At 41.8% G+C, this 16,799-nt stretch overlaps 1 protein-coding gene across 1 annotated transcript in view; it reads right to left on the reverse strand.

Annotated features, from left to right (window-relative positions):
* nrg3a (neuregulin 3a) overlaps positions 1–16,799 on the reverse strand; it is a 402,653-nt gene that overhangs the window by 47,587 nt on the left and 338,267 nt on the right. The window contains exon 4 of the mRNA XM_078273801.1: positions 14,345–14,347. Coding sequence (XP_078129927.1) covers positions 14,345–14,347 — 3 coding nt within the window. The remainder of the gene's footprint in view (positions 1–14,344; positions 14,348–16,799) is intronic.

Raw genomic sequence — 16,799 nt, forward strand, 5'->3', positions numbered from 1 at the left:
ACTGTGCTCGTAATTCATTTTTCCGGTTTGCGCACATATCTATTTTTAGATATAACGTTATACGATCCAGTAGTCTTGATAACAGTATCGATAAGCTCGGCCCTTATTGGTTTTCGGGTTTTGAGAAATTTGGAATCGGGTCCTTAATAGAACCAGGTCTCGAGACCCGTCCCCTAGTCACAAGTGCTTCAACTGCCAGTCACCAAACATTTTCTGTTCATAAATTAAAAGTTGAAACCTGAAGCCTGAACCAACTCATCAGCTTCAACCTCCCTGCTCTATGTGCTATGATTTTATAATTGTATCATACAAAAATTTACACATTTACATTGTATGTTAAACTTTTAATTTGTCAGGGTTGTTTGGTTGGATGGAGCCTTTAATACGGACAGTCAAATCACAAATCCAGTATAAATGTAGTGCAAGAAAGGTAATCTGGGGATAGCTGGAGTTATATTTATCTCACCAGCTATAAAGGACCCGTGTCCCTCTTCGTGCCATGCAGTTTAATATGGCCACGCAACCTGAGCAGTGATCCCTGGTCAGCTCTCTTGTTCTTAGGGCTTTAATGACTACAGGCCCTGGAGTAGAGCCACAGATAGGTGGAGCAAAGGCAAAGCAGCGTATCTTAATGTACCCAGACACTCGTCTTCATTCAGGGTGAGCTGAGGGGGTGGAAAGCTACACGGTGCGATGAGTTCCGTCATATAACGAGAAATAAAGAGAGGAGACAGAGAAACAAGGGCATGAAGGTTGGCTGGAGACAGAAAGGAAATGGCTGTGAAGTAGAACAGGCCAGTTCAGACGAGAAGTCAGCTGTTTGTACAGAGGGGTGATCATCGACTCTAATAACTTGTCGGGGGACTGCTTTAAAGATGAATTTGAAAATGCAGACTTTTTATTTTTAACTTATATTATAATCAATAAAAGGCTGCATGCATTAACATATTGTTTTGCTATTATTTGGAGGTTTAATGTTCCTTTATTCTCTCTTAAATATCACAAAGAGACCGGTGCAATGGGACCTTAATTATTCTTAGTACATATTTCAAGCCTTCTCAGGCCAATATAGATACGTCTGTGGTTTACAATGGGAAGTGCAGTTAGTAATAATTCATGCTATCGATAAATCATTAAATTTAGAAAAGAAATATGAATCAATAGGCAGTGAGAAGCAATAAAAAGATAGTGTGTGTCTATAATGGAGAGAAAGAGACGGAGAGAGAGACTAAATTGTCAGACACTCTGGACGCTTCTGTAAAGAGATGGTACTTACAGTACTAAGACTCCCATCACTTGCCTCCCATTGACGGACAATGACACTATCCTCAGTTGTCAACTGGTAAAGCTTTAGAAACAAACATTAAAAAACCATTTGGACCGCGCACTTTCAAGTCATTTTGCTCCACTACCACTCTCATCCAACTGCTCCATCACAGAGGTATGCTGGCCATTAGCAGGTTTTCCACCTGCGTTCATGGCGAGTGGTCATAATCGTTTAACTCAGTGGGGCTGGGATTTGGAGGGCTGTCATTAGATGAGACAGTGGCTTAAATTGCTAATGATGTGTGCTTACACATGCGCGCACACACACACACACACACACACACACACACATCTATATGAATCAAAAGTCAATCTTGGTCATCAAAGAAACGGCAACAGAAAAAAATATACACATATAACAAACTAGACGTTAACAGCAGGACAAACCTTGTAGCTAGAGTATATGGGTAGTCTATATCCGTGATGTTCCACTTCTGGGATTGCTGTTTTGCCCCCAGAAAATCCTCCACATTTAGGCTGGATATCCGTTCCCTTGGCTTCCTTTGTGTTGGCATTTTAAACTCCGGTGGATTTCTGAGGACTATGGTTAACTGCTCCTCAGATCTCTGCAGGGTAAATCCAGACAGCTAGCTAGACTATCTGTCCAATCTGAGTTTTCTGTTGCACGACTAAAACAACTTTTGAACGTACACATGTTCCACCAAAAGAAGTTTAGTCCCGAGGCTATTTTGCAGTGGCACCGCGGCTTTTCCCCGTGCTTAGCTCCGCCCAAGACGATTGTGATTGGTTTAAAGAAATGCCAATAAACCACAGCACGTTTTCCTCCCATCCCTGAATGCTGTGTGGAGTAGCCAGACTCTCCTCCAGCGCGCTTTGGAGGAGGGTCTGGCAAAGAGAGACTACTATATGGGTAATGGAATAATGGGTAATGGGTCTGTTTTAAGATTTTTTCAAATTGTGATGATGTGACCATATTGTTTTATTATTTTACATAATTCTGTTGCTTGAATTCTAAACAAAATGTAATGTATCTCTTTATTTGATCTTTTCACACTGTTTGTTCTTTTGTACATTTTCCATATTTGTACATATCACTGAAAGAACAATACTCTTAGAATTGTGAAACTGATTTAGTAGTTGTGTGCAGTTGCGTGAGGGCCTGCTAATAAATTGGATCGCAACATGCATGTCTTTAAAGCTAGCTTCATGTGATTATACTTTGCAATACATACAACATATGGTTGGGTTTTGATCAGACATTTATTGCCACAATACTCCACCTTATAATGAAATGCTAATTTTAGAAGATAAAAAGGTTATTGAGCAGTTAAAGGGGCTGTACTCAACATTCAGAACATTAATACAGCAGTAAACACATATTTGCTATTTAAAGAGTAAAGTGTCCTGAGCAGAGAATGAAGTCACACATAGAAAAAAAAGAAATCATTTTATTTTAGCCTTTCCCCTTTATAATTTTCAATTTGACATTTTATCTTTTGAATTTTATGTTTTACATTTGACATTGACATTTTAAGATTCACCTTTTAGATTTAGATTTAACATTAAGCTTTTCATTTAGAAGTGACAGGTGTCAATTTAAATGGAGGAGGAGGCGTGGCCCAATGGCTGGTGGGGGGGTCTGAAACCACTTCCAGCTGACAGCGGCTGCTGTGAGTCTTACTGGCCGCCGGTAAGCAAGCGATCCCGGCCACCGCCAGCTGGCTGTCACCTAAGACTGGAGCTTCCAAGTCCGACAACATATCGGAGCAAATGTGCAATTGGCCATACATTTTTGTAAAACTGCCCGTATTCAAACTGTACACAGTTAATTTCTCGCTTAAAACAGTCTCAGAAATGAATTTAGTTGTGAAATAGCAGACGAAAAAAGCAATCAATTCTCGAATCTAGATCGGGAGTTTGCCGTAGTAGCAGCAGGCAACAACTGGAAACCTTTTACAATTTTCATCTGCTATTTCACCACTCATTTCCCCACAACTTTATCTAACTACAAGCTAACATTCAATCATGCGAGGCTCAGCTGCAGCTCATCTAGAGATTCGGCATCATCGCCCCGGGCAAGGGAAGGAGACAGGCTGCTACGCACTGCAGTGGCTTCTCCAGCAGGCTGAACCGGGCTCCCTCCCTCCCTTCCATTGCCCGGGGCCGGGGCACATCGCTACGTGCTGTAGCAGCTTCTCCAGCAGGCTGAACCGGCTTCCTCCCGCCCGGGCCACATCGCTACCTGGATGTGTGACGGCTAGACGAAAAAAAGGGGACACGCCGAATCTCTATGAGCCACTGCCGAACAGGGAGATTCTAGAATTGATTGCTTTTTTCGTCTGCTATTTCACAACTAAATTCATTTCTGAATGGTTTTATGCAAGAAATTAACTGTGTACAGTTTGAACATGGGCAGTTTTAAAAAAGAAATGTCACAAAAACATACTTTCCGATGTTTGAGGCTCACTCTCACTGAATCACAAGGTTATGAATGCATGGTGATATTTTTGCAATATAGTCTAACATTAGACTGAGATTACTTCACTATAAGACGATGCAGCTCTTCTGTCTCTCCTCTCCCGTGCTGCTGCTGGGGTATTTGGGTTAAGTGGCATCGGCACATGCAGTTCAACATCACCTGAAGTCCTCTTATATTTCCTCATTTATGTCATCAACACATCCATGATTCATGAATTGTTGTGTAAAACAAGGTCATATTTTTCCTTGTATTTACAGTATGTATGTTTTGCAAAAATGGGAACTGCTGGGTCCGTGAGATGAGAGAAGCAAAGTGTATGCGCATTGTGCGCACTCTACATTACGGCCTGGTCTGTGGCGCAAATGTTTTCTGAAACTGCAAAACAGCACTAGGGAACGTTTGCGCCAGAACACGCCTCCTCTTTTGCTGAACCGCCCCCGGGAACGCAAGTTCATTCCCTAATTTACCGATGTGAGTCTGTGGAGGGAAAAGTCCGATGTGCGTCGGGTGCAAAATAGGAATGATACATGCGTTGGTGTACAAAGTCAATTGCGCTGGGTGTAAGATAGGGCCCTATAAAGCAAAGGGAAAAGCCAAAAAGCATATGAGCACTTAAAGGCATAATGACATACACTTTTTTCCTGCGAATATTAAGTCACTCCCTCATCCGAAGCATGTTACAGAAAGTGGAGCATGTGTTTCCTGTTTGTTCCGATATCCAGCTGGCTCCGCTGGACCCGCAGGTCATTCTGGAGATATGTCATCACCTTGTTCTGTACAATATGACACTATAAGACTACAAAGTGCTGCATCTCGCTCTTACATTGTTTACAGTTTGCGATCGTTCTGCGAAATATTTACTTACATTGGGGTTGAGTGTGGAGCAATTTTGGTGATGGTACCTTTAAGTGGAAAAATATGGTTTTTTGCCTATAAATGGTGAGAAGCATGCTTGGCTCTCTGTGGATACATGCCAGTCCCTTATCCGATTGTTCCTCGCTCCTCAAGCGACCTGCAAATCGCTCCAGTCTGCCATCATGAAGGCCATTCCAATGCTTGTGCAGAGATGGTTGAGGTTTGGCATTGACCTTGAATGGTTAGGATAATTTACCGGTCTGACAAACCTCTTTTATTAGATAATCTGTTACAGATTGGACGCTGCAGCTGATCGGAATGCTCCGACTACTGCAGTTTTATACCGAAATTGACGCACACAATAACAGAACCAACCTCAAAACTCACAGGTTTAAGATTTAATTTGTTTTCAGATTCCCTATCCAGTTAAAAATAGTGGATCTGTTGGATTGACAAAAGAACCATAGACAACCTTCTTCATTTATTAGAAAGGTTTCTCTCTTCATGAACTGTTATTTCCCCTTTCTATCCATATTATAAATAATATAATCTGGGAGTAGAGGAGAGTCTGTCTCATTCAGCTATAAACGCATTTTAAATGTTTATCGTCATTTCCATTCAGTCTCATGTGAGGCTGGAGGCATGTGAGCTATATTTACATAATTTCCACTTTGTCTAGAACATTTGGGATAATACATCCTTTATACAAAACACAATATATTCAAATCATGAACTGGATTATTGAATAATGAATTTATAAATGCAGATGCAAATAATTATTAAAAAATAGAAACGCATGCCTTAGAAACGGTTGATGTGCATTTAGTGTCTGATCAGTGAAGTACCTTTACACACTGTGTTTTGACTAATCTGAGCACAGTATACGTACCGAATGCAGGTTTTTTAATAAGTGAGACATAAGTGAGGAAAACATGAACGCAATTACGAGAATTCCATTGTGCCTGCGTCTTCCTCCAAAGAGTGAGAGAACCAACCTGAGCTAGCCTGGCACAGAGCCACACCCCCTCACACCCCACATGCAAACTCGCTTGATCATAAATTAATGTAAAAAAAGATAAAAAGGACACAAGCTATAAGCAGCTAGTTTATATTCACGACGTTCCACTTCAGGGATTGTTCAGTGTGTGTCTTTCATTTCAGCCGGATGTCTTTTCGGCTGGATGTCCGATACCTTCCACTTTTTTTTGTTGGCACCTTAAACCACAATGGATTTCTGAGGACTATGTTCAACTGCTCCTCAGATCTCTGCAGGGTAAATCCAGACAGCTAGCTAGACTGTCTGTCCAATCTGAGTTTTCTGTCGCACGACTAAAACAATCTTTGAACGTACACATGTTCCACACCATGTTCCTTCCCGAGGCTATTTTGCAGAGGCACCGTACAGAGCTCAGCACAGCCCAAGACGATTGTAATTGGTTTAACGAAATGCCAATAAACCAGAGCACGTTTTTCTCCCATCCCAAAATGCTATGTGGAGTAGCCAGACCCTCCTTCACAGCGCTGTGGAGGAAGGTCTGGTGATGCGAAACTAATAAGCAGCAGACAGAGAGAAAAGGAACTGAAAAGTTGAGACAAACGAAGAATAGACAGAGACAAAGAGAGGAAGCCAGCTATGTGCTACTGTGAGACGAGACAGGAGAATTGTCTGGCCCTGTCTGCCACCCTTGCCCAGTTAATGACCTGTGACACTGGAGGGTGGGTGCAAGCAGTAAGCATACCAGCCTGCACTTCTCTGGGATAATCTGCATCCCACTGCCATATTCTTCACTAAGCACCAGCTGACAAGACCCATCCTTCACTATAAATTGGGCCTTCCAGATCCATTAGGGTCTGTATGTGGGCACAGTCACAAGTCATGCTCAGATGCTCGATGGAAAACAGGACAATAAATAAGAGAAAGCATTGCCAGATAGTGAGGAATAAAACCACAAAGTTATTGTTTTTAATGTTTAATCCATTTGCTACTCACTTGTATAAATATTTTTAGAAAGCCTAGTCACACTGGGGTGCACACCGGATGAATAGCTGCAATCAATATGAGTTGCCGTTATTTTCTCGCCCTCCTCTTTTCTGATTGCGTGCTATCCCTGTCCATAGCAATATACGGGCGGAAGGTAAATTGGCCTCAGCAATCAGGATCCATTAAGCTTTATTGCAAGAGTCATTTTGCGTTTGCTGCTGACTTCACCCATGGAGGGAGGGGATATCATTTTAGAGGACAATATATTTCATGTGCTTTTGTCCATTTAAAGAGAGATGAATGCAGAATAGATTCTGTTGTTGTGGGCAGAGGGAAATATGAAGAAGAGTATCAGAAATACACTCAGGAATCCATATATGTGCACCCAATGGCACACTATGAGTATAATTTAGTCTTCACTTTCACCAGCTGCAGCTCACAGGAATAGCAGCCACGCTGATGCTGTTCAGTGATACGTCTGTGATTCTTGAAGGAAGTTAAACAAGCGGTGCGCTCTAATGTTGTGTGTCGCTGTGGTGAGCCAGGTGGAGACTGAGCATTGGTTGAGATGCATGTGTGACAGGAGCGACCCAGCTGGTCAATGGGACACATCTGCAGCTAATTAACCTCTGCCTATACGTGTGTGTTTCAATAGAAGCTGACAGGAGAGGGCTATCAGTAGCAAACTGCCAACACCCTGCTGTGCACCTGGAACCAGGAATGGTTGGGTATTAATGACACTGCCACTCTTTGGCCCTGAAAGAGGAAACTTTAATTAGCCTGCCAAACAGGTAAACTGTTCCAAAATCACAGATTCTAGCAGTCTCTCGGCAGTTGTGCAGCCCAATGAATGCAGGCACAAAGAGGGAACACTTTTTTTCATACGTTAAAGTTAGAATCACACTGAAAGACAAATGAATAAATGCATGCTGGGAATACGAAATCTCCACTGGCAACCGTCCTTCTTCCAGGGGCAGTTCTAAGGGGGTTGCAAGGGTGGACAGTGCCCCTGTATTTTCATACATTTTTAACCCCACCTTTATCTTCAAAGAGGGGATGTTATGCATGTGCAGTGATAGATAAAACTTAGGTTAACAGTGAATGAGTATTCTTGAGTTTATTGTTACATGTTTGTTACGTCCCTATCGTGTCTAGGCACGTAACAATGTGTATCGTCTTTTGTAGAACCAAACCTATGGAGGGTTGGTGGTAGGGCTGCATGATATTTTGTATTGAGGAAATATTTTCCTTTGACATTGGTCCAGTATTAAACGAGATCGCTGCAGTCGGCAACGGCGAAACAAGCTACAATGTAAGTTAATAGGACGTCAATTGTCCAGCTTGCATTTACGTTCACAAAAGTGCTTGTTTTGCCGCTGACAGACTCAGATTAATATTCTAAGTGTCTGACAACATCATGGAAAGGAGGTCGATCTTTCTGTTAGAGTAAGATCCTTTTTTTAAAGATAAAAAGTCTGCAAAATTGCATTCGTTAAACCCACCAGACTCCATGTAAATAAACAGTAATTTTAGCATCGTAAAATATGGACATTCTAGAACATCTCTGAGCTCTGAGCAGCGCTTGCTCTGGCTTGAGTTTGCGAGTGTAGGGTGCGCGAGTTAGCGCGACTATATGTTTGGTCAATGTTTTCTTTCTTTCATTCCAATTTCGGGGCTGTCAGTCACAGTGAAAACCGGGGACATTTCCGGGGACAGCTCCAGCCAGGGACAGGTCACCGAAACCAGGGACTGTCCCCGGAAACCGGGGACGTCTGGTCACCCTATTTTAGACCGCTATGACATGTAAGTTATGTAACTGCTTGTTACATTTTCAACTTCTAACTTAAGTTATTGCCAGCAATAGGTCCACTTGATTAGATACAACTCCTCCAGCATTTACGTGGTCATAAAATTATGTATTTGCTTAATTTTTGGTGCCATGCCAATGTAAAGTTAGAGACTTACCATACTATTAGATTTGTTAATTAACATTACAAAATCCTTGTCTTAATTATTTTACACATCAGGTATCATTATTGAAAGAATAAGTCATGAACTATAACTAATTCTGTTTTAGCACTGAGGGAAATTACCCTAATTTAAGTAATCATCAAACTTTATCATCAGCTCCTTTATTGACTCTGAGTGTCTGGTTTTCGTACCTGCCCTACGCCATTATTTAAAATTGCACTTGCAATCTGTGTGTAATTAGCATCTGATTTAGTTCAGTTTAACAGCAGCTTGTGGATTACTTTACTAACTGTAATCTAGTACATCGTCTTGCATGCAAGCACAAACAAATACACAATGTCTGGTGAGAGAGGAGAGGGTGGTGAACACTATGAATGTGTAAGATGGATTTGTTTCATCTGGTTTCAAAGAGACCTGCTGTCAAAGAGTTCTATTTTGTAGTTGGTTTTGGGTAATCTTAATGTGAATGTTGCCATTTCCTCAACACGTTCTCACACTCATCTCGTAAAATATGGACGCTTGGTCAGGTGCCTTTGTCATTCTTATTGACGCTAAAAGTCTCCTTTAGCGCTTTAAGTAAATGCGCTTGGTCAGGACTATTGCCGTCCCTTTAGCACTATAAGTAAACGCGCTTGGTCGGGACTATTGCCGTCCCTTTAGCGCTATAAGTAAACGCGCTTGGTCGGGACTATTGCCGTCCCTTTAGCGCTATAAGTAAACGCGCTTGGTCGGGACTATTGCCGTCCCTTTAGCGCTATACGTAAACGCGCTTGGTCGGGACTATTGCCGTCCCTTTAGCGCTATAAGTAAACGCGATTGGTCGGGACTATTGCCGTCCCTTTAGCGCTATAAGTAAACGCGCTTGGTCGGGACTATTGCCGTCCCTTTAGCGCTATACGTAAACGCGCTTGGTCGGGACTATTGCCGTCCCTTTAGCGCTATAAGTAAACGCGCTTGGTCGGGACTATTGCCGTCCCTTTAGCGCTATAAGTAAACGCGCTTGGTCGGGACTATTGCCGTCCCTTTAGCGCTATAAGTAAACACGCTTGGTCGGGACTATTGCCGTCCCTTTAGCGCTATAAGTAAACGCGCTTGGTCGGGACTATTGCCGTCCCTTTAGCGCTATAAGTAAACGCGCTTGGTCGGGACTATTGCCGTCCCTTTAGCGCTATAAGTAAACGCGCTTGGTCGGGACTATTGCCGTCCCTTTAGCGCTATAAGTAAACTCGCTTGGTCGGGACTATTGCCGTCCCTTTAGCGCTATAAGTAAACGCGCTTTGTTGGGACTATTGCCGTCCCTTTTGACGCAATTATGTGGTAAGGAAAAGGTTGTGGTTGGGCTTACGGTTCCGTGACACACGGGAACTACGGGACGGTTGGGTTTAGGAAAGGGTCGTGGGTGGGCGTACGGTTCTGTGACACGCGGGAGGTAAGAAAAAAATTACTATTGCAAGCATGACAAGCGGGACACGAACACCACTCTCCTGGATGAAAGTCTTGTGTTTGACCCATCCACCACCACCCCAACCAACCTCTTTACGTGGAAATTCGCCCTTACATACTACTCGCTAAATCCTATCTCACTGCTGCTCTCCCCGGTGCGTTACACACCTTTTTCGTCGCATGAGACGCTGACAGCCACTGACAGCCACTGTCCAAATGTCCTTATTTTACGAGTTCGGAATGAGAACGGGTTGATTTCCTTTACCCCGGACGCCAATTTAACTAAAAGTAGTCTGTACCTCTGCAGCTAGAGCTTCATACAAAGCAAGCGATATTATTTCTAACATTATAAAGTACAATATAGAAAATCGTGATCCTGGATTCAAAGATTTCAATCTGCTCTTGGTGATTGTTAAGCATGGAAGAAACTCCCGTCTTTTACATCTTAGACCCCCTCTGGCTTTGGTTGTCAAGCACACAGACCTGACAGTTCTTTATCCATATCTATCTATCTATATATAAGTCAGTATAAGAAGGAGGGCTGATACCACAGCTGATGCTAGAGATGTCAAGTACTTCTGATCGTTAAGCCAGCTATTTTCCTTCTCATCTTTCAGATGGTGTGAATTCAACAAGATGTCTCCTGAGACGCTGCTTTACACTTCCCAACGCTGTGTGAGAATGCCAGCATGGAGACGCAACCATGCAGAAACAAAAATGCAAAAATGTAGAGCACGGAAACAACACACACCCTTGCACACACAAAAATATGCACTTTAGGAAATGTGCCGGCATGACTTGAGAAAACTAGACCAAGTGTGTTGGGTACACAAGCTCTGTAGCTGCAACTACACATTAAGTAATTTTATGTCAAATTCAAAAAGGTTGTATTATTTAATCTACAGCTCCTGTTCTGTACCGCCTACTGTGATACTATTTGTGCTGTTTTAAAATAAAGAAAATCTGAATATGTTTAAAAAGTATGACAATGTCTCTTTTCATCAACAAGTCCTATCCTTAAAGCCCCTATGTGTACGATTTTAAAATGTCTGACTCTGGCAAATCCTGGTGGTAGTTACAAAAAGACACTTTGGCAGACAGCAAAGCACAGTTTCATGTCCTCATTTTTCTACAGCTCTGTGGATTGCCTTATTGCACCAGTGTTGGTGTCCACTCCACTATCTGTGCTTGATATACTGTAACTTTTGGAGCTTTTGTTGGCGTCTTCGCACTTTGCTTATCTGCTTTGCAGTTTGTTCCCAAATACCCACATAATCTATTTGAGCCTTTTTTCTCGTGACTTTGCTAAATGATTAAGATAGATACTACTACATGAATAGATATGTGTTTGATATTTAATTGATTCCCAATGTGTCTAAAGGTCAGGGGCAGCTACAGAACGTCATCCTCAGAGCTCATACTGTATGTGTTCCCTGTTTTGTCCAAGGACACTTAATTATTACTGTGTTCATTCATACCATGAATTTTCTATCCTTGTACTCAACTGAATAACATTATATTGTGAGGACCACTGCGAGGCTTAAGCTGAAATGGAATAATTTGCATAGTTGTGAATAAACAACACACATCACTCACTCAGTAGAGCATTTTTGTGACGATTCAAGGTGACTCACATTGCCCCTGCCTCAACAGTTGGCCCATAATAAAGCATAAAGCTTAAAGCAATTGCACATTATATGCTTCCTTTATATATCGTATGGATGGAAACATGCAACACAACGTGAAACACAGGATTGTATTCTCAATGAAATTGCATGGCCTTGCATGATTACCGCAGTGTTATCATCTGCGGTGCACACAAACCTGCTGAGCATGAAATCAGATCTCATAAAGCGTGAATTAAATTTGTCTTCAGATTTAAATCTGTAAATCTCTCTCTGTCTATGAGGTGTGACATGATGCATGTCCTGTACTGTAGGTGACAGTATGCTGATTCTGACTCTGCCTTGCGTCGTCGTAAAACTAGACTACCGGCTCCCGGGCCTTCCAATCAGAAGGGTTGAATGTGTTTCAATTTGTGACCAAGACGATTGCGGCAGGGCTATATAGATAATGAAAGTATTGAAGAAATACATTGATGTAGGGCAGAAGAGAGAGGGAACACCATTCAAAGAGAATACATTTAGAGTCTAGTCTATCTTAGTGACTTAATACTGAATTATTCCATGAATGTTCCTCAGAATGGGTCGTGCCAATCAGCAACCTCCCAGATTCAACAACAAAAGATGTCTCGACAACAAAAGCAGAACTCTGTTTCTTCTGCAATGAAAAGATCTGACATGCTGTATGTAAGGGTGACAACAAAAAGCCGTTGTTCCTCTTTTACAGATTCAGGTGATGTCCCAATGAAGCTTCATGAACCATTAGTTGTATTTGTTGATCCAACTAGATGGCCTTCTTGGTTTAAACAAAAAGGCTCAAGTAATGGCACTGTTAAAGAATTATGATTCCTCGAGCCTTATTAATTATCTTTTTTTCATTTTCTATATAGCCTGTGTTCAAAACTCTCTCCCTTGATGTTTGAGCTGTGTCATTGAGATGCAGTCAGAGGGCCTTGTAGAGGATTTGTTTACTATGACAGGTGCAGGTATATTCCTGGGCTATAGGCTTGGGACCATCACATAAACTATTTGCAATATATCACCTTGACCATCTCTGTGTTTCTCTGTGCTTGGTGTTCGATATTTGAGTATCTATGGAGAGGTGTGTAAATTTCCATGACAGTACTTTGCGATTTATTCTCTTGTTACACCTGGTTGAAGCAGGCTGGGCCAGCAAAATCAATACAACTTTTGCATTTCTCTTTTGTTAATGTGTGTTTTATATTTGTACCATAGAGTAGCACTTTTAATTACTTACAATGACAATAAAGTCAATTCAGATTCTAGAAGTTGAAACAGCGTTTATGTTGAAATGACTAGTCTTTTATCAGTACATTAGTCTATATTTAAACCCTTAACATTCAAGTTTTCTGCCCTAACTTTAAGGTAGTTTTTCCACACTGACAGTATCACACATACTCTGCATTATTTTGTTCCAACTCTATATTGATGATGTTTACACTGAATGAAATATTCAAACCCATCAAATGGCAATATTCTAGATGTTTTGTACATCATTTCACACACATTTCCTCCTGAAGTATTTGGTGTCTTTGGAAACTTTGTGATCTCCATTCAAATTTCAAACAAAGTTCTGTGGGATTGGATCATGCTGTACAGACAAGTTTTTAAGTGGCTTCCCTGTGGACTACTGCTTTTCAGGGTATAAATTGCTTAACTCGTCAAACAAAGATGAAAAGAAAATTTCACTACTTTTCTTTGTTTTATATTATAAAGGATTTTGGACCGTTTGTCAGACAAAACAAGAAATCTGAGAGACTTTTTCTCTCAGAACTTGTGATAGGCATTTCCACATTGTTTTTGATATTCTAAATTAAGTCTAAATTGTTAATCCATTAATTCATTAGCCACTGTCCCGTTTTTCCTTCCTTCCCCTTGACTTTGTCTGTTAAATGCATTATGTACCGTCTGGCATTTATTCAAGTCTTGCACTACCTTATTGATCTTTGAGACTTTTATTCAATATTGTTGTGCAGTTAAAAAAAAACTGTGTTTTATCTTGTTTAAATTGTAGGGTATGGTACTCCTTGTTTTGTCTAGAAGACAAACATTTCTCTCCCTTTCTGCCTTGCCTCGTATCGCACTCTCATTCTGTTTGTACAGACATTGGATCCATGGCTCTCTTTCTGTCCTCTGGGACCCTGAGACTGTGTGATAGCCCTGCTCAGAAGATGTGTCCACTTTCATCCAGCCTCTCTCTTCCTCACTTGCGCCCTCCTTCCCTTCCATCGAGACGGCAGCATGCCAGAGGTCCTTGGCAGTGTTTGTCTGCCCTGCTGGTGAACCTTTTTTAGCTGGCACAATTCAAGCCTCAGCCTATCTGAGGCCCGTACCCCTTTGTCTTAGGAGATGAGTTGGACAGAGAACTGTATAGGCTAGGGAGAAGGTACGAGGTCTGACGCTTGGATGATGTGTGTTGAGGAAAGGATGGCACGGAGTAGGTTAACAAAAGACAGATGGGGGCGAGAGGGGGCCGTCTGGAGGGAAATTTGGATGAGGGAACGAGAATGTCAACACTGAGGCAAGCTCAAGCACGGGAAACAAAGGTAACCCGGGAAATTAGGATTTGATGAGCTGCGAGCAGAGGAGTCAAGGAGAGTGATGCTGTGACAAGATTATCTGAGGGGGTGAGGAAAGAAGAGGGAGGCACAATCTGCCTCTTTTCTTTTCCAACTTTGCACTTACCAACTTTTTTGAAGCAGCAAGTAGTTGAATAAAATGGGGAAAAAAGGAGGAAAGGAAAAGGTGGCGTTACTGAAAAAACAGGCTATACAACATTGTGTTTTGTAGTAGAGATCATAAATGAAGAAATAATAAAGAAATAAAGGCAGTCGAGATGGATGACCTGAAAGTCAGCCAATTAATTCTTAATATCAGAAAAGGAATTGAGGATAGAAATTTGGCAGTGTGTTAGAGAAAGTTGGAAAGAAAATATGAATGAGATTAGAAATGAAAGTGGTGTGAGTTAAAGCTGATACAAACAGAAAGGAGTAGGGGATGTGTGTCAGGAGTTCAACTGGAATGCCAAAAAGTGAAAAGACTCTTTTTCCGAGCCCCCCATTCCTCAGTAATGACTCGGCAACTCCCAAACAAATACAAACGGAAATTTAACTGAAGGAGTTACCAATTAATAGAATAATAATCAGTATCTAACTTAGGTGAGAAAACCAATTTCAGGTAATGGTTAAGATTCGGTACTTGGTTTGTTAGAGAACAACTTTGTTTTCTTGTTATCTTGAACTTAATTCTCTTTACTCCTGGAGTTACATGGGATTAAGGTGCTACAAACAGATCACCAAGCTTGTTTTTGTTTTTTAAAACAGAGAAAGCAACTATTCAGCCTCTTCTCATGAACCATTCGTTCAAAAAGCTACGAAAAGTTAAACACTGTAATTCGTGAGCATTCCACGTTTTTGTTTTTGCTGTATGCACCACATTAACGGCCGATGTATAAGAACGCGGCTGGCCGCGCATGGAGGTGGTCAGGTATGATGGGTGGGTGTTAACATATAGGACTTTGAAGCCTGGGAGCAGAGTTTGCTTCCCGGGGGAAGCAAACTCACCCAGGAATTGCGTGTTCCATGGGAGTGTTTTAATCCAAACCACGATCTTTTTCCTTAATCTTTGTCGTTTTGGTGCCTAATCTTAACTTTTGTCGCGGCAAAATGCTCATACTTTGTGGACTAAATTTAACTGTAAAAGTCACCCATTTTTGGTTAAAGACATCTACTAAATGCCGCTGATATGACCAAGCTGTGACGGAGGTCTGTAGTCTGTGTAGCGAAGCTCTGTAGTGGCTTAAACAACTAGCAACTGCTGCTCAGCGTCGTGGAGGTCGTAGCCACCGTGATCACGTGACCACCCGGCGTCATTTGACCAGCCAGCGGTCTCCTAGTTTCGTAGGATATCATACGCTTTGGTGTGCATACATTTTCGTACAATATACAGACCCGTTCGTGAGAATGCGTTGAACTATTTTCTGTAATTTCCAAGTATAGGGTATATGGGTACATATGGGTACAGATATGTAAATAGCCCCCCTCCTCCAGCAACAACACCCCCCTCATGGCCAGACATGTGGAGGTAAACCATAAGCCAAACATTTATTTTACAGGCGTGTAATTCCCTAGTAATTTTTGAGGAAGTTTACTGGGACGAACTGAGTTTAATTAGTCGTGTTGAGGTTGTGAGCATATTCTGATTTACAGATGAATTTCCAAGTACTGTTCCTTTTTAAACCAAACTAAATATGACTTCATGATTCCTTTATCATTAAACATGTTTACTTGTATGTGTATCTATAAAAACAGAGTTGTACATCCTCAGCTGACTGGATGTACTGATTGAAGACATTCCAAGTTACGCTGCTTAAGTCCAGTTCAGACCAAAGATTCTCCACGAGACCAGTTGAAATTTGCAACTTCTTGCAAAGAGCCGGTCTGCAATGTTCTGAAACCTGCCAGTTCACACCAATGAGACGTGACGAGACAATGTATCATCTCCATAGCAACGCCTCTTTTTGCTTCCCGTCTAACTTCCGACTTTTAGGCCTTTTTGTTACTGGATATATCATTTGTTGCGTCTAAATGTGAATGTGAATAAAAGTTAGTGATGGAGAGATGACTGCTACAGTTGCATTTCTAATGATGAATCAGCAAAAACAAACGGTTTACTTCTGCTGATTCATGCTTTGTTCTCAGGGCGCTCCCTCTCTTCAGTCACTCTCTAACTCGCTTGACCATATACCGTGCTTGTGGGCAGTCCATAGCCTCCGTCTAAAACTCTGCCATTTCTACCAGCTGACAGTTTATAACATAAAAATAAACTGTATTATGGATCATTTTATTTCAATAGTTTGTAGCTGACTTTACCAGCTGACTTCTCTATTGGCTGTTGAAACAGGTGACGTCCCTTACGTTCTAAAACCAGCCTCTGCGACTTGACCAGCTGAGTCTCAGCGACACCATCAGCTGGTTTGAGTCGAGCTGAGACGGGCCGGTTCAGACCACTGCAACTTTTCCCTGCGATGTTCTAAAATGGTTTCGTCTCGTCGCGAATCTTTGGTCTGAACTGGGCTTAACTGGGATCAACTGGAAGCGCACCAATTGAACACTCTCGCTATTTTGACTCTCACTAGCAC

Source organism: Sander vitreus, chromosome 17, assembly GCF_031162955.1.
Source record: "Sander vitreus isolate 19-12246 chromosome 17, sanVit1, whole genome shotgun sequence".
NCBI classification, from domain to species: Eukaryota; Metazoa; Chordata; class Actinopteri; order Perciformes; family Percidae; genus Sander; species Sander vitreus.